Source organism: Myodes glareolus, chromosome 7, assembly GCF_982192425.1.
Source record: "Myodes glareolus chromosome 7, mMyoGla1.1, whole genome shotgun sequence".
Lineage (NCBI taxonomy): Eukaryota > Metazoa > Chordata > Mammalia > Rodentia > Cricetidae > Myodes > Myodes glareolus.
In genome coordinates, this window is record NC_142032.1 from 6,200,040 (window position 1) to 6,225,595 (window position 25,556).

The 25,556-nt window shown below is 43.8% G+C and overlaps 1 protein-coding gene across 10 annotated transcripts in view; it reads right to left on the reverse strand.

The window, feature by feature from the left end:
* Vti1a (vesicle transport through interaction with t-SNAREs 1A) overlaps positions 1 to 25,556 on the reverse strand; it is a 313,453-nt gene that overhangs the window by 141,120 nt on the left and 146,777 nt on the right. For 2 of the 10 annotated variants that reach the window (XM_085694107.2, XM_085694108.2), the window contains one exon: positions 10,756 to 10,979. The exons of the other annotated variants lie outside the window; for them this stretch is intronic. In XM_085694107.2, the coding sequence (XP_085550233.2) occupies positions 10,771 to 10,979 (209 nt within the window). In that variant the 3' untranslated portion in view covers positions 10,756 to 10,770. Of the gene's footprint in view, positions 1 to 10,755; positions 10,980 to 25,556 lie in introns of those variants that run through there. 10 annotated transcript variants of the gene reach the window in all.

Below are 25,556 nucleotides of genomic sequence, written 5' to 3' on the forward strand. Positions count from 1 at the left end.
AAAAAATAAAAGACCATGAATGAAAGAATGTAAAAATCATCAATTCCTTAAATTTTTAAATAAAATGTTACTATAATCTACTTTTGCATGTGTATCTGTATGTGGATATATGTGTTTGTATGTAAGCATACCCGTGGAGGCCAGGGATCAATGCTACATGATTTTTCAATTGCTCTTCACTTTATTTTTTGACACGGTGTCTCTCATTTAACCTGGGTCTCATCATCTGTCCATGCTGGCTGTCTGATGAGGACAGCAGATCTTCCTGGCTCCGCGTCCCATGTGCCACAGTACCTAGCTTTTACATGAGCTGGGGGCCTGACTCAGCCCTCATGCTCGGTACTGCTGAGGCGAACCCCAGGCCCATAAACAATACTGCATATACCCTTGAAAGAGATCTTCCCATCTGCCCCACCCTTCCCTGGTTGGCCCTTTAGCAATTCTGCCTTGGGTGGCTAGGAACTAACGGAAGGGTTGGAGCAGATATGACACAGGAGAAACTCAAACCCTGTCCATGGAGGGCCGCAGGTGCTAAGAAGCACCTCCCATTACAACTGATCAATAATTTTTTGAAGATATTATTATTAATAATAACACAGCACATGGGTATTCCCCATTAGGAATGTTTGAAATGTTCCTAGAAGATCATTTCAGAAGCGAGGCCAGCTGCAGAGTATGTTTTGGAAGATCTGGAGTTTACTGACAGAAACAGAGGCCTACAGAAGCCCTTCTCACACAGAGCACCAGGCACACACACGCTCATAAGGACCACAACACATACCAACTTGGTGCTCAGAGCCTAGGGGGCAGTGTTGAGAATTCTGCTCTGTGACACCTGGTTCTGAAGGCCACTCACAAAGACACACAGTTCTTGTTGCTCATTTGTGTGCATGAGCAGTCGACTGCACCCTCAACATGGTGTGCATAACAGATAAAGAACAAGTCTGGCTAATCTAGTGTTTCACTCAACCTGAGTGACAAGAGACAGGCGGTGTGTCTGAAGTGACGGGCAGACGGATACTGGAGACCATGTAAGAGGGCTATTTGCAAGGTGGGGACATGGCAGTGAGGTTGGGGTCATCAGCAGTTGCTTCTGGGAATTTCCTTTGTGTGTCTGTGAGTGCATGCTGGTGCAGATGTTACAGGCATGCATGTGTGTGCTTGTGGAGGCCAGCGGTCAGTCTCTAATGCTGGTTCTCAGGTGCTGTCCACCTCGTTTCTGAGTCTGGCTCTCTCATTGGCCTGGACCTTGCCCAGTAAGCTAGGTTTGCTGGGAAGAAAGTCCTAGGGCTCAACCTGACTTAGCTTTCCCAGAGCTGGGGTCACAAAAGCACGCCACCCTGCTTGGCTGAAGAAGAAACCCCTATATTTTTTATTTATTCTCTGAGAATTTCATATATGTATATAATGTGTTTTGATAAGACACACACACCTCCAAACTCCTTCAGACCTTCCCATCATGTCCCTCCCATTTCTCCTTCCCTTTCCCACTTCTTCTTCCTCCTCTTCATTGATAACCAACTAAGTACAAACCAGTGCTGCAAGAGAGTCACTGAGGCATGTACCACTTACCAGGGGCCACATTGCAGAGGAAATCTGACTTTACCACCATGACCTTCAGCTACTTATAGCTCCCAAGGTAAGAGCAGGGCTTTGTGAGCCCTAAGGCCCATGACCTCCTTACCCAAAGGTTTTTGGTCAGGCATAGAGGACCAGCCATGAATTTCATCTTGTGGAGCTGAATCCAATGAGTTAAATCCAATGAGAGAGTAGCTGTTTATTCCCATAACACTTGTGACACTATTGTACCAGGCTGTTGATGTCCTCTCTACCCCTGCAACCTGTACAACAGCTTCGGGTACTCTTGGAGAGAGCCATTCAGGGAAGAGGCTTCCAGGGTAGTATTAGCCTGGTTTCTCCATGTCCTGTGACCCAAGTGTGTGGTATCTTCAGCAAAAGGATGTTACCAATAGGTTTTCATGGTAACCAAGAGAAATGTTAATTGTCTGTATGGCTTTGGGGTATTTAAGGGATCCCCCAACCAACAACTTGAATGAAAGTATCCCACACCTGGTATAGGCACAGGTTATTTTAGAACAAGGGTTCTAGGGAACAAACTCAGGTTTTGCAGAATAAGCGGCAAGCATACCTAGCTATAGCCCACTGGTGGGAATTTTTGCTTGGGGCCATGCTCATACTACCTGAACTGCCACTTCCGCCCCTCAGGTCGTCTGTCCTCTTGAGCTCATATGGTCATGCAAATCTTCCCTAGGTCCTTTACTTTGGTTTCTGCAAGTCTTTCCAGAACCCTCAGTTTTGGAACCATAATGAGATTTTCAACCTTTCTAGAGCGGGCAAATAAGGAGAGTGGCTATTCTGTTTTGCTTCTCCGAGCATCAAGCTTGGCGTTGGAGGAATGGGGCATGGGTTGATGTGAGACATAAGGGATCCCAGGAGCCTGCAGCACTGATAGGAGGTGCAATAGCTTCTGGCTTTCGAAGCACATGACCAGAGAAAAAGCTTCAAGTGCCCAACATACAGCTCCATGAGGCTGTTCAGATACTGCTTGCCCAACAGGAGGGAAGCCATGGCTTCTGTGGCTTCCCACACCCCTCCAGAATGACTACCTTGGAAAAAGAGATTGTTTTTCTATACTGGTCTAAGACAGTGGAATGATATTTACTAGACTTCCCAAGTTGGGTGAATACAGTTGATCAGAAGATACCTTTCACGGTTAGCTAGAACAGAGCGCTAGCCCTGCGTGCTGAGAAATATGGATGATAAACCACATTTGCCAGCATCTTTCTAGAGTCTAGACTGAGGACGACTCAGATCTGTATCTGGACGGAGCCTCACGCTTTGCATTCAGACGATCCTTGGGTTATAGCACTCTTCTCCACAAGAGATTACTGACTCGCTTTACATAAAGCAGTAGCCTAATTCAATAGCTGCCCAGTGATAGCTGATACTAACAAGCTTTAGTTCCTTGTTTCTCTGGGAATCAGCTCTGGGGCCTTTACCACAGCACACATCTATACAGCCTCAGTTACTAACCAAGTCATTTACAAAGTGGGGCAGCCAACCCTCTAAAATATTTATCTAAAGAAGCTGTTTTTTTTTTTTATTGTTTGTTTCTTACTTGGAGTGCCAAGATCCTCCTTATCCACCTCTAGGCTCTGCAGAGCCCGGTCCCCAGATGAGTGGGTCTGCTCATTCTCCATCAGAAGTGGGAGACAGGCAAGGGGAGCATGGGAAAGCTATAGGCAAGATAAGCCTTTGGTCAGCTCAGTGTGATTGCTATAGTTTCTGGTTATTTTCTCCAACTCTCACCTTGCATTCCTGAGACAATAGGGTTTTCTGCTTCTTAGGTAGATAGGATTTTAATAACTGACAAATACTGCTGCTTAGAAAACATCCTAATGCTGCTTCAGCACCTCTGCTGTAGTATTTATGCGGACTTTAACATACTGATGTGTGTGTGTGTGTGTGTGTGTGTGTTTACACGTGTGTGTGCACCAGTGTGTGTGTTACTTGGGGTCAAACCCAGGGCCTTGCACATGCTAACCAAGTACTCTACCACTCAGCTCTATCTGTTGAATTTTGGAATGAACACTCAAAAAAAAAATAAACTATTTAGGAGATATTCTCATAGTCTGTGAACTTCACTTTTGGCTAAGAAAAATAATTTCATCTTTTAATTTTAACTTCAAGAGGCCCTTGGGTCATTACTTTTCAAAGTCCCCAGCAGAGGGTAAAAAGCAATGATTGGTCCTAATTGCCTGGCGAGGGAAAGCTGCAACAGGAATTGAGTTGCTTTCCTCCTGCTATGAGCCGCTGCATCATGGAATGATACTGTGTCTCCTGGTCTATGCGTCAGTCTCCAAAGCCGACAACTAGCACCAGCCACACTGGGACTAGGGAGGACCGGGGAGCCTCAGGTGTCAGCTGACTCCACCCTGACTCGATTTTCAGACCCCCATAGTCCATGCACTCCTTTCCAGTGACAGCAGGCTTCTTACATGTGACAACTGAACTGTTGCCAGGCCTGCAGACATGATGTGAGCCGGATGGTTTAGGTTGTTCTGGGTTTTAGATTGGAAAGTGGTGCTATGGAGCTGAGCACTTCCTCTTCACTGACTCAGTACAGGGCAGCTCTCTGCAAACTCACAGCTAAACTTGGCCAGGCCTCAGTCAACAGGCTCCTGCATCTGAGCTGAACTGCTGAGGGGCCGAGGCTCACTGGGAAGGGAAACACACGCCCTAAGGACAGAAGCTGAAGACTCAGAAGTCAACACTGCTACAGAAAACTGGAGTCCTCTAGGAGATCCACTGGGAAGAATAAACACCGGAAAAAAAAATCAAAGACCCCAGTAAGTCTAAAAGCGCGCTATTTAAGCAATATTTTGCCTTTTTTCTATTTTGTCAACTTTGATTATACATTTTATACTGTCAATGAAATTTGGTAATAAAAGAGGAAAGCCTTAATTGAAATGCTTGTAAAATCCTCTAACTCGGAGAGTTTGTGCACTGATTAATTAAGAGACTTTCACAGTTTTCATATTGATTGCCTTTGTGTTTCTGAACTTCCTGTCTATTGCTCAGTACAGAGTAAGAGTAAGAAACCAAGGATATAGCAAGATGTGCGATTTCTCACACAGACGTCCACTTTGATAAACAGGGCTTTCCCTCCCGCTTGGACCATTGCTCTGTTTTCTCATGTTGGTGGAAGAAACTGTATCTTCAAAGCAAGTATTTTTTTGGTCTCAATGTCCTAATTTCACTAAATGTTTTGAGAAAATAAAATCTGTCATGATTGCATCTTGTATTTATTTTAGTAAACTGTTTAAGAAAAGAAATAGGGAAACCCAGCCAATTTTCTCCTAGATCAAAGAAGTTAATCTTTCTATTTTGGATCTCTGTTGAAGGCAACAGGGATTTTCTTTCCACATTTGGGGGCTGCAGTGCAGCACCTTAACTCTAGGATTTCTTCCTAATGATCCAGAGAAAGAAAAGGTTTGGAAACGGGGAGCTCAACCCACCTAGTAACCACATAATCTTTCTCTAGTGTCGCTAAAAAAGGTTTCATGGGATTTCATGTAACAAATTACATTGTAATGAAAACACAATGGATCTTTGGTATTTTTAATTAGCCTTCCTCTTCTCATTCAGCATGTAGCATTGTAGTACAAGATAAAATAACTAAGATCTGGAGTGTTGCTACAAATTGGGTAATTTTTAGGATGTCATTAAGAGATAAACTCACACATTCTCTACTTTGTTTAGGAATTTCCCCTGTACCAAGACAAGACCTGTCTCTCTTCTTTTGAGCATTTCAGCACATTTGTCCAGCATTATTTTTTCATTCTCTTTTATCCCCGGGGCTCTCAATGTTTAAATAGCTCCCTCCCACGTAAAGCTTTGCACCGATATCGATCAGCTGAGGCTAGAAGCTACTATGAGGCATTTTCAATAATCAGCCCAGCTGTTCAGAGAGTTGCCTGAATAAAACCCTTAGGTAAACAGCACAATGCTCTGAGAACGCTCTGCCAGCAACCAGACCTTCTCAGCAATGAAGGATTGCTGCTAATGCTTCGCAAACAAAGGACTAATTCTGACTTCAACAATGAAGGCTACAGGGCAATTCTAATAAATCCCATCTTTGATTCACGTATGTAGAGACCATGAAGGGTCCTTCCCCCAAACATGCTTGTGCAGCTGATTAATTCCAAGGCATTACACGTCAAATAACCGTTTTTTACAAAGCTCAAAAACCAACTCCATGCAAGGTATTTGCAGGGTTACCATTTCGCCATCTACTCCTTATGCCTCACAAACCGATTTACGTCTATTTACTTAGATCTTTGGACCAACTATATTATGTGCCTTCCTGTGTATGGGCCGCACAGCACAGAAGTGAAGGAGCAAGTGTGCAGCTGTGATTTTACTGTATGTAATTTCATTTCTCCTGACAAATCAGCCGCTAAGAAATGAGACCCTCACATGAAGTCCTGACTTTCTGCTGCTATGCGGAAGTCTGGAGGGAGGCTCCAGAAGTCTGACACGGCACAGAGGACAAGAAAAAAGCAGAGCCCTATTCCCTTACAGAGTGGCCTCATGTCCACACCCTCCAAGAAGGTGTGAGCACAAATATGCAGCACCCCAAAGAGATGATCCTGAGACATCTTTTGATGCCCCAGACTGTATGCTTTTAGAGCAAAAAAAAATAATAAAATAAAGCCAAATAAAAGCAATAAAAGTCGGCACACACAATTTCTAATGTTCACAGAGGAAGCGCTGCAAAGGCTTCTGGGTCATTTTTAACGCGGAACACATCTTCTGGTCAAGGCTACCCTGCGACATGATATGTGAAAGTCTGAGAAATTAAGAAAGCAGAGCTGTTTCATCTCATTTATCATCTAATTTATCACGAATTCTATATCCACAAACATAAATCTGAATAATCCTTTCTTGTCTTCCTATTATTCCTCCAACCATTCATTTATTCACTGACAAACACTGACTATTTGTGTAGCTTAGGCTAGTCTCAAACTCATTATTCTCCTGCCTCAGTCCTCTCAGACATACGCACCACCAAGTATGGAATCTTTTTATTTTGCTTTGCAATGACTGGTTGCTTTATTCCCTTTAGCTTGAGAGCAAAGAATTGGCTGTAGCTTTTAGTTTCTAGTAAACACTGTATGTAGCAATGCACCAAAGACCAGGAGGCAATCTATGACAGATTCCATAGTGTGTTTAGTAGACAGGATGCCCTGACCCACCGTCAACACACTGCTCAGAGACAGAAGAAAACAAATGAGCAATTATGATAGGTATAGTTAAAAATATTAAACACAAGTTGTGCCCTTATATAAATTTCTAACACTAAAATACGAACACACAAGTTAGTTCAACAGTCTTGTTCTACAAAACCCCCAAACACAAAGCATCATCGTACTGCAGAGAGAACCATGGTGCAAACTGCTTGGTGTTGGCCCCGACAGTCATCCATGTGTACGGAGTCTATGCGGTGGCCGCTAGGAGAGAAGCAGCCACTGGCCATCTCTGCTCGCACCCTGTGTTTCTTCCCTACATTGTCCAGGTTTTCTTTGAGCCTCATTTGCTGGTTTGGTTTCAATATCATCAAACTTCTACACGTGAGCCATTACCCGAGGCCGAGTGCTGTGCCCTGTTTCCTGTTAGACACGGTGTGCTTTGCCCAGCTGGTCTCAGCAGTACCTTAAAGTCAGCAGCACCAAATGCAAGCCATACTTCCTGTCATGTGCTCTTTCTATTGCCCAGGGTAAGCAAATTAAGAGGTCCCCTGGGATGGACACATACCAGTTTGCTCTGAGTCCTCCTTTATTCTGTTTCTTATTTTGGACCAGCTGTCAAGTGTTCTCAAATGTGCCTTAGGAGTAAGTGGTGATGTATAGAGCAGGGGAAATGTCTCCTGACTGGTCTCTCTGCCTTCACAAGTATGGCTATATCTTTATCACATAATCTTCCTAGAACAGTGCCCTGGTCATTCTTACCAAGAAAGACTTACCTACAACCTAGCATTTAGAAGTATTTAGAATTTGTTCTTACATGCATCGTAGGCTTTCCCCTGCTAATTTTCCTTGGCATCTACTTTAGAATCCAATCTCAACATTTCTCATTTCTTTTTGTCTATGGATGTTTTGGGCTCAATACAGTCTGCAGAGTTCCGGGCAGGAGGCTGTTCTGTGCACAGAGGGACAGTCTGCAGTATTCTTGGACCCTAAATAGACGCCAGCAGCAAACTCTTCTCCACTAGATGTGATGACCCTCAAAGTATCCAGATATACTACCACTCATCTCCAGTGGAACGGGGGCAGGTCTAAGTGCGGATTTTCTGGTCATATTGAAATTAGCTATCTCTGAGCCTCTCTCTGCCAGCGAGATTCTATGCAAACAGCACTAACAATCTACCTCTTCTCGGGTCTACTCATTGTTCACAGTTCAGATAAAACGTCACATCTGCCTCGGATCCCTCCAAGTGTGCCCCTCACAAAATGAATCCTCTCTTCTTCTGTCCCCATCATCTCCTCTCTGGAGGTGTGAACCTAGGGTCTCACATCTGCCAGACAAGCACTGTACCAATGAACTTCATCCTTGTCAGCCCCCGCCACACCCTGCAAAGCTTTCCCCTGGATCTTCTGAGCATCCCGTCTTGTTTAATAAGATCATGTACACCAAAGTGCAAGCTCCTTGAAAGCAGGAACTGCGTCTCCTCCCTTCTCCTCTAAAAATATTAAAAACTCGTATGCATGTATCCATTTCAGTGTTGGACACCTGTGTGTGGATACCTCCACAGGCCAGAAGAGGCTGTCAGGTCCTGTGAAGCTGGAGCTATGAACTGTTATGAGCCACCCACATTTGAAGCCAGGTCCCCTGAAAGAGCACTAGGCACTCTCTGCTTGCTTAGCCACTTCTCCAGGACCAGAATTCTTTATTCATGCAAAGCAAGTGGAATACCATACCAGGAAGGAAGGTACTCCCAGACAGCCCCCCGCCACCCCCGCCACCGCATGTTGCCAGTCTTCAGTTACAAATGACAAGAGGCCAAGAGTCAGCAAGTGTCCTTAAGACACGCCTGAACATATCTTCTCTGCTTGCCAACTGGGAAGGTGAAAGGGGACCAGAACAGGTTGTGGCCATGCAATCTAGGGCTCGCTCTCATAAGCAAGCAGAGAGGCTGTGAAGGAGACAATGTGACAACGGGCAGGGGCTGAGTTGACGGCAACTTAATGAAAAGTAGACACCGCAGCATTGGAAGGCTGAAATGTTGGAAGATGGCAGGGATATAAAAAAGTCCTAAGAAAGTTTATAATAAAGAAAAAGAATGCGGAAGAGTGAGAGTCAAAAAAAGATAATTACACAGAAGGCTTTTAAATAGCTCGCCTAATGGAGGCGCTGAGTGACGAAGACAAACAGCTTGTCAAGCTACCTGGTCACAGGGACAGAAATGTAAAAAAAAAAAAAAAGGGCAGATTCTCCACACACATTTAATTTTTTTTTAAAAAGAAATCATGGTGCATATTTGTGTGCATGAGACGGGGGGGGGGGTGGGGGAGATGGAGGGAGAGATGGGGGAGGAGAAGGGGGAAGGAGACAGGGAGGGAGAGTTAGAGGGAGGGAGAGAGAAGGGGAGAAGGAAAGGGGGAAAGGAAGGAGGGAGAGAATGAGAGAGAGAAAGAGAGAGAGAAAAAGAAAGAGAAGAGAGAGAGAGAGAGGTGGGGGAAGGTGGGAGGGAGGGAATGAGAGACAGAGAGAGAGAAGAAAGGGGCGAAGGTGGGAGGGAGAAAGGGAGGGAGGGAGGGAGGAGTGCTAGCGGCTTGGGATGGGAGGATGTTGATAATTTTGGGAGAAAGAAGCCATCTGTGTTATCAAACGGTTGAGACTTGAGGCACAATCCAAAGTGAGACCTGGACAGCGCGGCCCACTGTAGTCAGCCCCGTGTGAGGGTGCCTTCAGGGCAACACATACCGCTGCTATAACACTGACCAAAACTGGACAGTCAGTATCTCAACAGAGATGAGCCACCCAGAGGGCCTCTGTAGGACTACTCCAGTTCCTCGGCCTTGAACCGAAGTGGTCTTGCTGCAGGCAAGGAAAACACTGCCTCTCCACCAGTCGATTGCGGTACACAAGCCACAGAAGCCTTCTCTCACCAACAGAGAGGGAGGAGAGATGAAGGTTGAACAGGGAGAGCAAAGCCCAGCACAGTTGCTTAAGTGGACAATCTTGCATTAATTACCTCCAACAAGCAGGGAAGAAAGTCACATCAGTCTGGAAAAAAGAACACACTACAGAAAAAGGAAGCCTGGCTGAGGGAACCACACTGTCTGTTTCTGAGTTAACTGTGATTTAATTTTTTTCTTTTACTAATTGATGGTGTATTCTGGAGTGAGTCTGAGCCTTTTATCCTTTTGGATTTCTAGCTTTGTGTCGATGTGATAAGGCTTGTCAAATGAAGTAACTGACAAACATCAGGCTTCCAGCCACAAACGAGAGAAGGACTGAGGACTCGGGAGCAGGGATAACACGGGAAGAGTTTAGAGAGCAGCAACGTTCAGTGCCACAGCCAAGTGACAACCTGAGGCTTCTCTGGGTGGGGCCTTCCTTTCTGCTGCGATGCCCATTTCCTCCAATCTTGCGATTTCCTAGGTACCCTGGGGTGCTGTGCCACACACCTCTGCATTTCCTTCTGTTTTTATTATCCTCTTACGACTAGCGGTGTGGGATCCTACCTCATATGAATGCTGGTAGACGGTGGTCTGGAGTGTCTGCTTAAGTGAGGAGAGCAGCTTTCAGGTGACAATGGGCATCCCAAGCTTTCCTCAGAGGCTTTGGGTGCACCGCACAGCAAGGCTAGTATCCAGGCTGAGCACAGTCCCTAGTACATGGGGAAGACTCAATAAATGCAAGCCCATCTTCCTAGCACATAAGTTCTATGACTCTCTAGGATCCACTGTCTGCTCTTGATGCTTCAGTTACAAAACAGATCTTATCAGCCTGGACTCCTTTCAATAACAAGGATTTCTCAATATTGTATCACTACATTGAAATGATATTAAAGCCAATATAATCTGTAGATAACTGTGGTTTAAAAAGTTTATATAATATTCTGATTGTAATATAAAAACAGACTAGTTTGTAATAAAACAAAATGCACTTCCATGTGTAAATGTACAGGTAGGGCTACACTAATTTGTACCCCTAGGCATATGCCTGAATCCAAATGTGAAATCAGCACTCAGGCCACACACACGTTTCAATGCTCAAGCGTGGGTATGCAAACGCAAGCACCACCATAGCACGTATCCGCCCAAGTCTCAGTCGCCTCCTCCTCCTCCTCTTCCTCCTCCTCCGGACCCGACGGTAGCATGGGATGACACAGCTAGTCCTGATCCTGGGTCTGCGCTCGCAGGGGCTGTTCTTGGTTCTCACGCCAAAGCCTTGAAAACATGGTGTGCAAACAATTGAGCACTGCAGAAGCATCAGGCAATACCCCATGGGGGGTGGCGGAGAAGGAGGGGCCAACACCCACAGGGAAGCCTGTCAGTCAGGGTTCTTCAGGGGTAGAGCAAAGGAGGCCTTTGCTCATGGTAGGTGGATAAAAGTACTGTTTTGCTAGATTTACTACACACATGCACGCATGCACACACGTGCACACACAACACACGCACACAGAGAACAGGATCTGCAGGTTAACTACACTGCGGCTGTAGTCCGCTGATATCCCCACAGCTGACCACTCTTTCATCACACAGACTGATTTCATCCACGTGGAAAAATCAGCATATATTAAAACTATGCAACATATTCTACGCTCATGGAGACAACTATGTTTAGCTATAAACATGGTGTTTACCTACACAATGCCTACATAGTTTTGCCCACATAAGTACCGCAGGGCATCTGTGAGTTTCTGTAGGACTAGGAAGCACCTGTGTGGGAGACGGTCTTACACACTGCAGGATGTCTGCAACTGCCATTGACCAAGAGGACAATCAAATGTTTAAGGAAGTTCACAGACTACCACCCAGCCAAGTTCTACTACACTAGGGAAGGTCCAGCATCGGTGTGGCTCACCAAACTCCAAGGTTTCATCAACCGGTCACAGTGTCTCATTAGATGTAAAAGAAAGAGAACAAAGTGCTCTCTGGTCACAGACTGGGAAGGGATGGCTAAAGAGTGAGACTTTGGTACACGGAGCAGGAGTCTCAGCAGAGGGGTAGGGTAGAGCCCCACTGAGCTGAGTCAGAATCCTTTATTCAGAGTCTCCTGCAGTATCTCCCTTCCAGAGTGTACCTGCCCTTTATGGTTCAGAGAGGGTAAGAGGCTGGTGTTACACTGCCCCATATAAGTGGCATAGCTGCCTCAGAACCTTCGATTACAAACCACAAATAATAAAAAAAACTGATGTTGCAATATGGGCACACCTCAAGAACATCCTGTTAAAGGGAGGGGCAAGATGAGAGGTCTCAAATGTGTCCATGTGCAGGGAGTATCTAGAACAGAGAAATCCAGAAAGCAAGGGAGATAGAGATGTAGAGAGAGCACTGGGGTCAACTCACAGACGTGAGCAGTCATAAGGAAAAGAACTTACTGTTAATGGCCATAGCGTTTCATTTTCAGGTGATGAGAATGTTTTGGAACTAGATAGGTAGGGGTGGTTTGTACTTTTACATGGTTAATTTTATGTGTGACTTTCACTTCATTAAAAGTAAATAAATAATACTGCCTCTATCCTACACCCTCGTCAGCTTTTCAACATAAGGTATTTTCTCTTCACTGTGCTCTCCCGGTACTGTCACAATGGCATTTTAATACTTTCCATTTTCTGGGTATCAGGGGAGGAGGCGGAAGCCTGCATCCACCCACAATGACTAGAATTGTCGGAATGACGACAGGCTGAAAGGCCCGGAGCCCTGTGACGGGGGAAAATGGTTCCTGCCTGTCCGCCGCTAAAAGCCTGAGTCTACTCTGCTAAGCAGAAATGTCAGGGCACAGGGTTCAGATGAGCAGAGGTTCAAATCTTGAATCTACCACTTCATAGCTGTACAGTCATGGCAAGTCATTAACATTCTCTGAGCTCTGAATTTCCTGTGTAAAATAGGGGGCAGTGCTACCTACAGCACTGGGTCACCGGCGGAATTAAATGCGATGAAGTAGATAAAATGTCTGGGAGAAACCCTGATTCTCTAACAGAAGAATGACGCCAAGTTCCAGTCACCCCAAATGCGTTATTTCCCTGGCGAGCATACCAGTGCCACCAGCCATCCCCTTCAGAGGGCCAGAGGGGTCATCCAGTCCAGGTTAGGACTTTTCCTGCTGAAGTCAGGGGCACATCTGGCTCAAGGAAAGGATCTCAGAGAAAATTTTTCTTTGTTCTGTGACTCCATGGGACGCTCTGTTGTACTGTGCAGATCAGAAAATGGAAGTGTTGGGCAGAATACATTATGCATATGCATATGTTTATAAAATAACAAGTTCTCTAGGAGGAACTCCTACATAATCAAGTCTGTCAGAAGAAGGGCTCCCTGGGACAGTCATCCTTTGATCAACTGGGAAGGAAGTGGGGATTTCAAGAAAAAGGAAATACGTTTAGGCACAATTAATGTGTTTCCTAATACACTTTGACCATTCTTACCTCTAGTCTCAGTTGTAATAGTGTGAAATGGTACAGTATTTTGGAAAAAATATAAAATTGTCTTCAGACACCAGTATCCAGGAGTCACATAAGTGTGTGTGGTACCACACAGAAGGGCTCAGAGACACATGCAGTGTGCTTGTGGGACTCAGCTCATGTGCATGGAATCACACGGGGAGCAATCACATCTCAATCTGCAAACCAGAGAATGGCCCAGGTAAAAGCGGTATGCAGACCAGTCACTGCAGCTACCCAGAACCTAGCACGCTCAGCACAGTACTGTTCATGTCGTCCCTGAACACTGGAGAGGAAGCTAACAGATCTCATCCCAATGGCTGTTGTCCAGCCTCACCATTCTTTTTTTATTGATTTTTGTTGAGCTCCACATTTTTCTCTGTTCCCCTCTCTGTCTCTCCCCTCCCTTTCAACCCTCACCCAAGGTCCCCATGCTTCCAGTTTACTCAGGAGATCTTGTCTGTTTCTACTCCCCATGTAGGTTAGATCCATGTATGTCTCTCTTAGGGTCCCCATTGTTGTCTGGGTTCTCTGGGATTGTGATTTGTAGGCTTGTTTTCTTTGCTTTATGATTTAAAACCACTTATGAGTGAGTACATGTGATAACTGTCTTTCTGGGCCTGGGTTATTTCACTCAAAATGATGTTTTCTAGCTCCTTACCCTCACCTTTGAGTAACACTTTTCCCACATCAAATATGCATTTATCCAAATCGGAGTCTTTACATGGCGCCATCTTGGTTTGAAAGGGTCCCCAGGAGAAGAAGTTCTTCCTGAGGGACTCTCACTGGGCAGAAGGTCCTTTGTTTCAAATGTTCCTTGCCTTAAGAGTCTAAGATGGGGACAACAGAGGTAGGCGTCCAGTTAAAAGCCAGTTCCTGTCTCAGGAGCTTTTGGGAGTAAAACAGGTAATGAGAAGGATGAAGGGGATATGAGAGGAAACAAAATTTTCTGTGAAAAATCTGAAGATATCCCCCAGTGGACCTAGTGGGTGCATGAGAATGTCCTGCACCCGTTCCCAAGGGAAAGATGTGAACCCTGGCAGACATCCCAGATGGGGTTGAGGGCTGTGCTGAGCAGGATGAGAGCCAATGGGCACACACCTGAGAGGTCTGAGAGTTACAAATCACCTGTTACCTCAGAAGCCATTCACTTGACAAGACACCACAAAATGATGTCTATTAGATCAAGAAGGATGAGTGTGTAGTGCTGTTCAGCAAAACACGAACAACTGGAAATCAAAAGGAGATGTGAGAGTCAGTGGGTATACTCTTAGTCAGGTGTGCCAGAGAAGGCTGGTAGAACTTGGTAATCCCAAAGAAAAACCTGACTAATAATAATACATTGAAAATGTGGCTAGACCACACACTAAAGAACACCTAGTAGGATATGCCCCAAAAAGGTCAGCAGTGGCTAGTCCTGTATGACATGAATTTGCATGCATTTCCTAACTAGCAAAAATTTTAACAAGAAAATATTATATTTAAAAGAAAAGTAAAATTGGATCAAATATGTTTAGAGAATAACATAAAGGCACCAATGCTAAAACCCACATGGATGGTAGAGTGTTTGCCGAGCATGTCCCAGGCCCAGGTTCTGTAAAGCAAAGGACACGATCAATAAGACAAAATGGCAGCCTACAGAATGAGAAAAGATCAGTAGAGGACTGATCTCCAAAATATACAAAGAACTCAAGAAACTTGACATCAAAAGAACAAATAATTCAATAAAAAATGGGGTACAGACCTAAACAGAGAACTCTCAACAGAAAAATCTCAAAAGGCTGAAAGACACCTATGGACTTGCTCAACATCCTTAGCCATCAGAGAAATGCAAATCAAAACCACTCTGAGATTCCATATTACACCTGTCAGAATGGCCAAGATCAAAAACATTGATGACAGCTTATGCTTGAGAGGATATGCGGAGTAAGGGGAACACTTCTCCATTGCTGGGGGACTGCAAACTTGTACAGCCACTATGGAAATTAGTATGCCAATTTCCTAGAAAATTAGGAAACAATCTACCTCAAGACCCAGCAATACTACTTTTGGATACACATACAAAGGAAGCTTATGCATACCACAAGGACATGTGTTCAGCTATGTTCATGGCAGCATTATTTGTAAAAGCAAAAATCTGGAAACAACCTACATGCCCAAAATCTGGAAACAATCTACGTGCCCCTCAACTGAAGAATGGATTAGGAAAATGTGGTTCATTTATACAATGGAGTACTACACAGCAGTAAAAGAAATAATGACATCTTGAAATTTGCAGGCAAATGGATGGATCTAGGAAAAAAACATATTGAGTGAGGTAACCCAGATCCATAAAGACGAATATAGTATGTTCTCACTCATAAGTGGCTTTCAGATATAAAGCAAAGAAAAATCAGCTTACGATCTCCAACCCAAGAACCTAGACAACAAAGAGAACTCTAAAAGAGACATACAAGGATCTAAGTAGGAAGGAGAAAAAGACAAGATCTCCTGAGTAAATTGGGAGCCTGGGGGTCACAGAAGCAGGTAGAAGGGAAGAGGGGGAAAGGGAGGGGAGTGGAGAAAAATGTGTAGTGAAATAAAAACAAAACAAACAAAAAGAACAAACCAGAACTTCAAGTGGCCACAGTGAGCCAGTGAATGAGCCAATCAATGTCCAGGAGTTGTTAAACAACTTTAAAAGACAGTTTGGTTTTAATGATAAAGACTTGATCTAGCATTCTTCAAAGTTTCAAGATGAAAAATTATTAACTAAATCTTAGAGTCTATTTATAAAACGAATACTATATGCTGAAGTTGGCTTGTTTTGTTTTTGAGAAAATGTCTTATTATGCAGCACAGACTGGCCTTGAATCCACAGCTACTTTCCTGTCTGAGTCACCTAAATGCTGGGATTACAAGTACAAGCCACTACACTCGACTACCTCCTGCATTTTTGAATGGTAACTCTGTATTTTACTAAGAAGATCTAAAACCTTAAACAAGATACTAGCTGGGTATGGTATCTTGTTTCGTAACTGGCCTGACCCACTGAAGACATTTTATTAATAATCAAATATGACAGTAAGCCTCTTACTTAGGTAAGAGTTCTGAATCAGTGCTATGGGATAACCCTTCTGTACGCTGTGAATACGGACTCCTCTCATTGATTCATCAAGAAGCTGCTTTAGCCTACAGCATGGCAGAATAAGGCCGGGCGGGAAAGCCAGACTGAAAATACAGAGATGAGAAGGGTGGAGAGAAGAGAGATGAGCCAGCTGCCGGGAAAGCAAAAAGCTAGAAAACAAGTCCATGAAACCCATGGCAAATGTAGATGAATAGAAATGGGTTAATTTAAGTTGTAAGAGCTACTTAGCAATAAGCCTGAACTATACAGGTCAAAGATTTTGTAATTAATATAAGGTTTTGTAGTTTTATTTGGGACCAGGCAGATGGGACAAAAGAAAAGCTCTGTCTCCGTTTATACATCAGTGTGAACGTGGCACTCACCCAGTTTGTTAAAGTGTGGAAATACAGGGTAAAAACTTCACACATAAACACCAGCTACACAGAGAGGCCTTAGACAAGTGGTGGGAGAATCTGGTTAAGCGGAAAGAAGAAAGCTCATTAGTGCTTTTATTTATTCCGATTGTTTGTTTTATGTGTATGGCTGTTCTCCTGCATGCACACATATGTGCATGACATGTATGTATGTCTGGTGCCCACAGAGGTCAGAAGAAGATGCTGGATTCTCTGGAACTAGAGTTAGAAGATGGTGGTGAGCTGCCATGTGGGTGCTGGGAAGCAAACCCAGGTCTTCTGTAAGAGCACTAAGTATTCTGAAATACTGAGCCATTTTTTCCAGCCCCATATAATTTATAAAGAATGAAAATTATTAACAAACAAAACAAATTGTTATGTAAGGAGCAAAGTTTATTGAATTTACACAGTAACTTCAAAAATATTTGGGGACAATATTTATATAACTTCCTTCCTCTCTCCCTCCCCTTTTCCCTCCCCAAGTTCTCACTGTGTTTCCCAAGATGTCCTTGAACTTATACTCATTCCCTTTCAGCTTCCCTAGTCTGGGATTACAGGTGTATGTTAGCACACCCAGCTGGTATCTCGGGTTTCTTAACCAGACTGATCCACTTAAGGATTATTAATCCATATTAATATTCAATTATGATTTCAAGCCTATTAATTTAGATAACAGTTTTCTGTTGGTATGAATGAAGTACTTGTCCAGTTTCGTAAAATCGCAAGGACTACTCCAGGGCTCTGACTAGGACTGCAGAAAGGAATTTGCGCGCGCACACACACACACACACACACACACACACACACAAAACCAAACCTAACCACCCAAAGAGACTCAAAGCCCGCCATTTCAGAAACTTGCTCAAGAAAGAAGATTGTATCAACAGCTATTTAATGAGGACTAACCATCTGGGAGGCAACTGTGGTGATAAACATTAGATAAGGTTAATTAATTAGCTATTAGCAGATGAATATTTCAGTTAGCTGTATTGCAATTAAGTTTTAAGTGGTTACACACCATAATAGTTTGAACAAAGCAAAATATTTGAAAGTGAAATGTTATGGTAGAGATATTTGCAGCCCCATTTGTGAGAATTTTTATAAACTTATCCTTAATAAAGTTCTTGTATCACACCTTCATCCATTTATATGGAGACAGCAAGTGCATCCGAAGACAAAGGCCAGAATACAGTCTGGGTGTGCACTGGGACAGGTGGACTTCCCAAATATATTCCTAATGTATATTAAGAACTCCTTGGGACTCGGGTCTAGTTTCTTTTGGCCATCATTTATCTGTTCCTTGGCTAGGCCTCAGATTTCTCCTTAGTAAACATGAGGACTAGTTTTATGTTTTCCTGACTCTGTCAGACTTTGCATTTTCCATGATCCTTGCAATATGCTATTTCCATATGTGGTGGTGCTTTCAGTCCTACACACACACACACACACATACACACACACACACACACACACACACACACACTTCGCATCCAAGTCAAACACATTCAGCGCTTGTTATAAACTAACAGTCATTATGACAAACAGTACCTGAGAGTAAATGAGAAATAATTGGGGACTATTAGGTTGAAAGTGTCAGGAAACTGCTGGCTCACAGAGTGGAAACACCAGTACCTGTGGGTGAAAGGATCCGGCCTGAGCTGCTTCAATGACTCTCACATGTGTCTAGGACTTTTTGCTAACATACTTGTGACTCATTCTGCTTTTCTACCCTCACAAGAACAACTTTTTAAAGGATAAAAAACTGGAAGGTATTAATAAAAAGGAAGGCTTCTCAGAAATCCGAAAAGTCTCTGGTCAAACGAATCACCAATGAATACATCCCCAGGACTTCAGAACAGTATCTCAACAGCCAGGAGACACAGGGCTTGTCTCAAACACTTTCCCCTCCGTGTTTTATTCTAGATTAATCAGGGGCTAAAATTGCTCTACTGCCAGAATAGCCCATATTCCATTTAGTGCGGCTGAGGCCAGAGTGGAGGAGATGAAATGGATGCTTCAGGAAGTCGACTTGGGAAGATCATAAGGACAGTTCCTGCTAATTAGCAGCAGATAATAGCTATGGGGAAAGGCACGCATCCTTCAATTCTCGAGACCTTCGAGTTCAGACTCCAGACAGAAGTGAAAATGCGTCTGTCAGAACCACGCTGGTGTCCCTCTTGAAAGATGACGGACAAGTGCGTGCTGAGGCTGAAGGCCTGAGTATCTGCGGCTGGAGGGGCTTCACGGCGCGGCAGCAAAGAGCCTGGGACCAGTGCAGCTCTCTTCTCCCTGCGTAACTCTGCATCATGAGATCTCAAAATCTTAAAAACAACCTCTTCTTTCAGCAGAAGCCATGCCCTCACCCTGCTGAGCCATGCACACAGCTCCAGATTGCGAGTCACAAGTGGGGCGCTCTCTCCAGCAGTGTCCCCAGCCTCCCCTGAAGCAGAGCAGAGGAGTCCTACAGGAATGGATTATAAAACACCTCCAGGCTTGAAGCATTCGTTCAATTTATAGCCCCAATCTCTTGTTCTAAGGCAGTTGGGGAGAGCAGCCCCCTGGCCACCTGGGAGTCAGCTCTGCATCTGCTTAAGACTAAGAGGGGCCACAAGGAGAATTCCTAGGCTAGGCTGTGGGTAACAGTGAGGCAGGAGGGCCAGAGGAAACAAGGGAGTTATTTTAATGCTATTTAGAAGAATCTCTCTCTCTCTCTCTCTCTCTCTCTCTCTCTCTCTCTCTCTCTCTCTCCTGCTCTAATAAACTGGGAACATGGTGTTTTTAGTTTTCTCTTAAAAGCCTCTAGCTTGTCTCTTTCCTTCTGGATTTACAATGCTAAAAAGCAAAATCCCAGAAACCTATTTCTGTTTACTTAAGAAGGATAAAGTGTTACCCCAACAGAGGGGCCTTTTACACAGACTGGAAAACAAATGGTTTAAGGGCATTAACATCTACATATCTCTCATGCCAGCACATTTAAAGTCATCAATCATGCATAATCCCGAACATACGAGGTGTAAAAGTGCTAAAAAGGCCCCATTAAAATCCGAGCTTTTTCAGGTGTACCACCCAACCCTGAGAATTAGACCAAGGCTGAAGGAGCTCCAGTTTATACACACAATACCATTAGGGACAATTTATCATGTCTTTAAAAGTGATGTATTGTACATTGTGAAATTGCTTATTAACTCGAGAAATAACAAACCCGGCTTGTCTAAATGCACTTGAACACCCATAATTGGAATTTTGAAAACTCAAGTTAGAATCTATTCTTATTCACACAGCTTAAATTTTCTACTAATCTTCCTTCTCATTTTCACTCAGATGGTTTTAAATTCACATTTTTAAGCCAGCATGAGAAGCTCTTGCTCTTTCCACAAAAAGTTTTGAGGTGTTTAAAACAGGTTTGCTATGCCTAAGACTTAAAACGAACAAAGAAAATGATAAGAACAAATTGACTTTGGGTAAAAATCTAAGAGTAAGTCGTTTTTTCATTCAAATCCACCTTTTAATTTTTTTTTCAAAACATGACCAGTCTGTACTTACTTCCTGATGTTTCCTTGGTCTATTATAGAGACATATTTATGTGGCTGTTAAAGTCTTGACTCTTCTACCCAACTTCATTACACTTATTTATTCTTAGGGACTGTTTGTTCTTATAAATATGAAATTTCATACAAAAATAGTGTTCTTGATTTGCTTTAAAGACTGAGAAAAGCCAAAGCTAAGAAGTGTGGAAAGGCAGGGAAGCCCGCTCTAGAGCAGCCTTCTGGGAAACACCTCCATTCTGGGCTCTTTCAGCAGCAGGGCTAGGTTCCCAATTTGGATATTGAATATACTGACTGGCTTACTGCTTCACGAGGGGACATTTCTATGTTTACATTTAGGCGGCATTCTTCCTAATGCGGGGTTGTCTACTTACACCAGCTTCACCTAGGACATACTACCTTCTGTGTTTCTGACCAAGGTGACCCAGCGACATGGTTAAGGCCAGAGCCCGAAGAGCCAGGCCTCTTTTTCAATTTCCAGTGCTATAGAATATTCTCATTTATGTGTTCATCCTAAGACTGGCTAACACTGACAGACACAACACAACAGGCCAAGATCTGCACAGAGCTGCAGCTTTTAAATGTACAGTGTTTTCAGAGCACAGAGACTGGAAAGAGAAGACAAGAAAAGCTATCATGGACTCAGGAGTGGTCAGTATTGTGTGAGAGAGCTGTCACAAATTTAGGGTGACAGTCATGAAGACTGCAACAGTCGGGACAGATGTAATGGATGTACTGCATTCTAGGGAAAAAACCAAGAACCATGGAGAGGGGTACACAATCTTGTTCCTAAAAAAGCATCAACTGTGCACGACATGAATCCTGATCCAGCATGTCATCATCACGTTTTGAGAGATATTAACGAGATGAACAGGATCCATAACCATATATATTTGACCAAATCTTCATGAATTTGACATATTGGATACATAGATGTGGGATAATACTTCTGCAGGTGTGAATATGGACTCCTCTCAGTGGTTCATAACGAAACTGCTATGGCCTATAGCAAGGCAGAATAAGCACAGGCGGGAAAGCCAGACTGAAAATATGAAGAATAGAAGGGAGGAAGTAGGGGAGATGTGAGCCTGCACCAGGGAAGCAAGATGTTCTAGAGTTCAGCGAAAGCCTCCAAGCCACTTGGCACAATGTAGATTAATAGAAATGGGTTAAGTTGTAAGAGCTGGTTTGTAATAAGCCTGAGCTATAGGCCAAACAATCTGTAATTAATTTAAGCTTTTGTGTGATTATTTGAAATCAGGTGGATGGGACAAAAGAAAAGTTCCACCTTCATTTACAATCCATTGTTAAAAAGGACTTTACTTCTGAATACCTTAGTGAGGGGAGCACTATGCAGCCATGCATATGGAAACTTGACTCTGAAGCTTTCCTTTGGGTGTAGGAAGCACCCTTTGGTCTTAGTGTCATATCTACTCATCAGTAAGCACAGGGACAGATGCCACCTGGTGAAAATGACCACAGAATGGGAGTCAAGGCCATTTTCTAACAGATTTCATCTTTGATCAACAGACAGCAATCAATAGGGTCTCTGATGTGTCTGCTCATAAACCAGGGAAAATGCATAGTGCCCAAAAGAGCCACAGGTCCAGGACCACAACAAAAACTTCTGCTGCTGGTTTCAGTCCTTCACACTGTACCACTGAAGATGGAGCTTGAATCATCTTTCCAAGGTGTAGCACACTCCCAGACCCCAGCTTTCTAAGGAGCTGCAAATTCCACCTTGCGGTTGTGGCTTCAAACAGTTCAAAACTGACTCCCAGCCAGAGTTCTCCCATTTTTCTCCGAATTGACTATCCTTCTCTCCTATTGACAAATAAATACTTTATACTTAGGTTACAACTCTTGGCCTACTAAGCAAGGCTTCCCCAGAGCTGTTCTTTTATTACAGTCTCCACTAAACTAAACTCCTCAGAACAGGGATTGTGCCCTTCCTTTTTATATCTCTACTGGGCCTTGTATTGCACATAAATGAAAAATAAAATGCTTGTTGGATCAAACTGCCTCAAAGACCAGGAACAGTAATACCGCAGTAAGTTAAGAGTCCAAAAACGAAATGCAAATTCCAGTACAGCGCAATGACACTTAAGTGGGATGAACAACATGCACTGCTTACATTACATGGAGTCGTAAGACCTAAAAACAGTGTGTTCTTTTTCCCACCACGAAGACTCCCACACTGTTGCCAGAATGACTTTAGTGCAGACTTTAAAAGTCCCGTGAACACTTCCAGATTGCTGCTGAACAGTTTCAAAAGTAAAAATGCAACCCAGTGGGCTGTGACCTTCCCCAACTATCAGGATGGCTTGGTTCTTGGTTTCCAGAGCCTGTCACTCAAGTCCCCAAGCAGATGGAGTCTTTTCTTTCACCTTTCCTTACACTCACCCAACCGGTCCCACCACCCACTAGCTCACAAATGCCTTCCATTGTCAGGAACAAAGGGAAAGAGGTGCCTGAACACTTCATCAGAGCCTTACTCTCAGGAAGGAACCCAACTGAAGTCGCAGGCATTCTTCCCCCAGCTGGGTCTAGTCAGGAGCAAAATGATGACTGTGCATATCTGGGCCAAACATTAAAGAGGGAAGCTCTGTGAAAATTAGGTATGGTTTGGAAATGAGAAACAATGGTCTGTGTATTCTGCAGAAACAGCACCAAAGAAACTCCAGGCCAGCCCTGGAGTCAGGGCCTCCAGTGTGTGTGTGTGTGTGTGTGTGTGTGTGTGTGCGCGCGCGTAGGGCGGCACTGAGGGGTTCAGAGGAGAGCTGCTGGAACGTCACACAGCTCCTCAAGAGTGACTGTCAGACCTTTGAACACAGGACTGTGGCCTTCTTCCACCCTCCACCTCGTGCCTTAGACACACAGGCACACACACAGAGGGCTGCATCTCTATTTGCAGAGCACTGGCTCAGCGTACATACGCTTATCATTCAACCACGGGAGTCAGCCGTAAAAACCCTTAGGTTAGTGTGGCATGCACAACACGGTCAATATGAGAACCTTCTCAACCCACAACTCTACATACTTTTTATTTCTTTAAAAAGGAGACACTGACTGTTCCCGAGGAAGCATTTATCTTTCCTGAGACCTTCGTGCATCTCCTTGTTATTTGCAATGTGCTGTGTAGACAAGGCTCACGTGTATGATCCTATTTCCTCTGAGCTATCCTTCGAATCCTACTTTCTTTCAGCCAGTCAACTGAACTGCTCCCAGGAAGGCACTGTGCCTCCTAGCTCATGGCGTTCACTTTGAGTGTCCTGAGAGAGAATCTCTGCAAGATGGAAGGTATAGGACACTGAGCCTACAGCTCAGTGTCCACACTGGACATCTTGCTCCACCATTATTTTAGGTGACCTTCAAGGCCATCTGTTTCTTAAAGTCCCTGCTGAGGGCTCATATTTCCCTAGACCTAAATTTATTTCCCCTGCCTCCTGACATTTATCCACTTTACAGTAACTGTCTGCCTGTTGTGGTACCACTGTTGGGCCGAGATCCTGGGCAGCTGGAGCATCACCCTCACAGCTTCCGGCAAGGTGTCTGATGATGACGACGATGGAGCATGGTCTTACATGTCCTACACCACCATGAATATTACTGCTAAGAAAGGTGGTTCCAGCCAGGCAGTGGTGGTGCACACCTTTGATCCCAGCACTAATAAGGAAGAGGCAGGTGGATCTCTAAGTTCAAGATGCCAGCCTGGTCTACAGAGTGAGTTCCAGGACAGGTAGAGATAGAGAAACCCTGTCTCAAAAAAAAAAAAAAAAAAAGAAAACAAAAAACAAACAACAACAACAACAAAAACAACAATCAAAAAAAAACAACAGAAAAGCAATTGAGGTTCAGAGATGAACTTGCCCATAATCACAGCTTGTTAAATAAAGAATTCATTCTTACAGCTTCATTCTACGTCACTTCCATGGCAGCCATAATCTTTTAAATTCATTTTGACTATTAAATAGAATTATAAGTGCTTTTTTAAAAAATAAGTTTTAAAATCTGACAATGTAGCTTTTATACGTTTAGTGACTGTGCTAGAGAGCCCCCTCCCTTGTGCTGCCTCTGGGACGGAACTTACTGTCTCACACACACTAGGCAAGTGCTTAACTACTGGGTTATCTGAGGTGCTGGGGTTGGAATTCAGGGCCTTGTTCATACCAGACAAGCGCTGTATCACTGTGTGGTAAATCTAAGTTACCAATGGAAACCTTACAGTGTTTGTTAAATTTCACTTAAAGTCAGCAATTTCTTGTTTGTTTTTCATTCTTACATCATCCACCATCTATCTTCAGTATTTTGTGACTTTCTTTTTTTTCTTTTTATCTTTTTCTTTTTGGGGAGGGGGCTTATACTGGATTACAGAGTGGCCCAGAACTCACTATCGATGGCTGGCCTTGAACTCATGACCATGTTCCTGTTTCAGTGTCCTGAGTGTTGCTGGCCTTACAGGTGTGAGTCATTAGGCTCAGTGATTTCTGTGCCTTCTGAGGATGTGTTGGAGTTTCTTAGTGTGAAGTCCTGGTTGTGGTCTCTGAGCTTCTGTTCATTTGGGGTCTGCCATGTTGTTTGCTATTGAAAGGTCATTTGCTTAGAGGACGGTTCTAGGCCGGAAAGCATCTTCTTGGAGCTCCTGGGAGAAATTGTTGAGATTCCACTTTCCGTCTAATTTATCGTTTCTAGGAATTGTCTTGTGTACTCTATTTTTAACCTCTCCTTGGCTTTGGCCGTATACTGTTTTGAAACAATGTACCTAGATGTGGAATTCTCTATTTTGCTTGCTCTATTTTGTATATCTGTTCATTTTTATCTTTTGCCGTTGGGGAATTCTCAGCTATTAATTTTTTCAAACAATACTGCAACATTACCTCCTGGAATGCAATAGTGAGGTCTTTTTACTGCTGTTTGTTATCTGGGACAGCCACACATCACAGGCTGGCTTTGAACTCAAGATACTCGCCTTAGCCTCCTCAGTATAGGGATTACAGGCAAGGACCTCCAGGTTCAGCTTTCAAACCAATGCCTTTTGGGGTTTCACTGTCTCCACCTGTCTCAACACCTCTGATGTCTTGTATATAATATTGCATCACTGCCAAGTTTTTTACAACTTCTTGTGGTAGATTTCCTAATTCACTAATTGTCTTTTCTCCTCTAATTTATTTTTCAACCTATTCATCCAGATTGGAATTCTTGGCTTCCTTGATGTTGCAAACATCCTTTAAAACTTCTTGCGTACACTTACTCCTGCTCTGTGATCTATGCTGACAATGCCAGCATCGGAAGACTTGGGA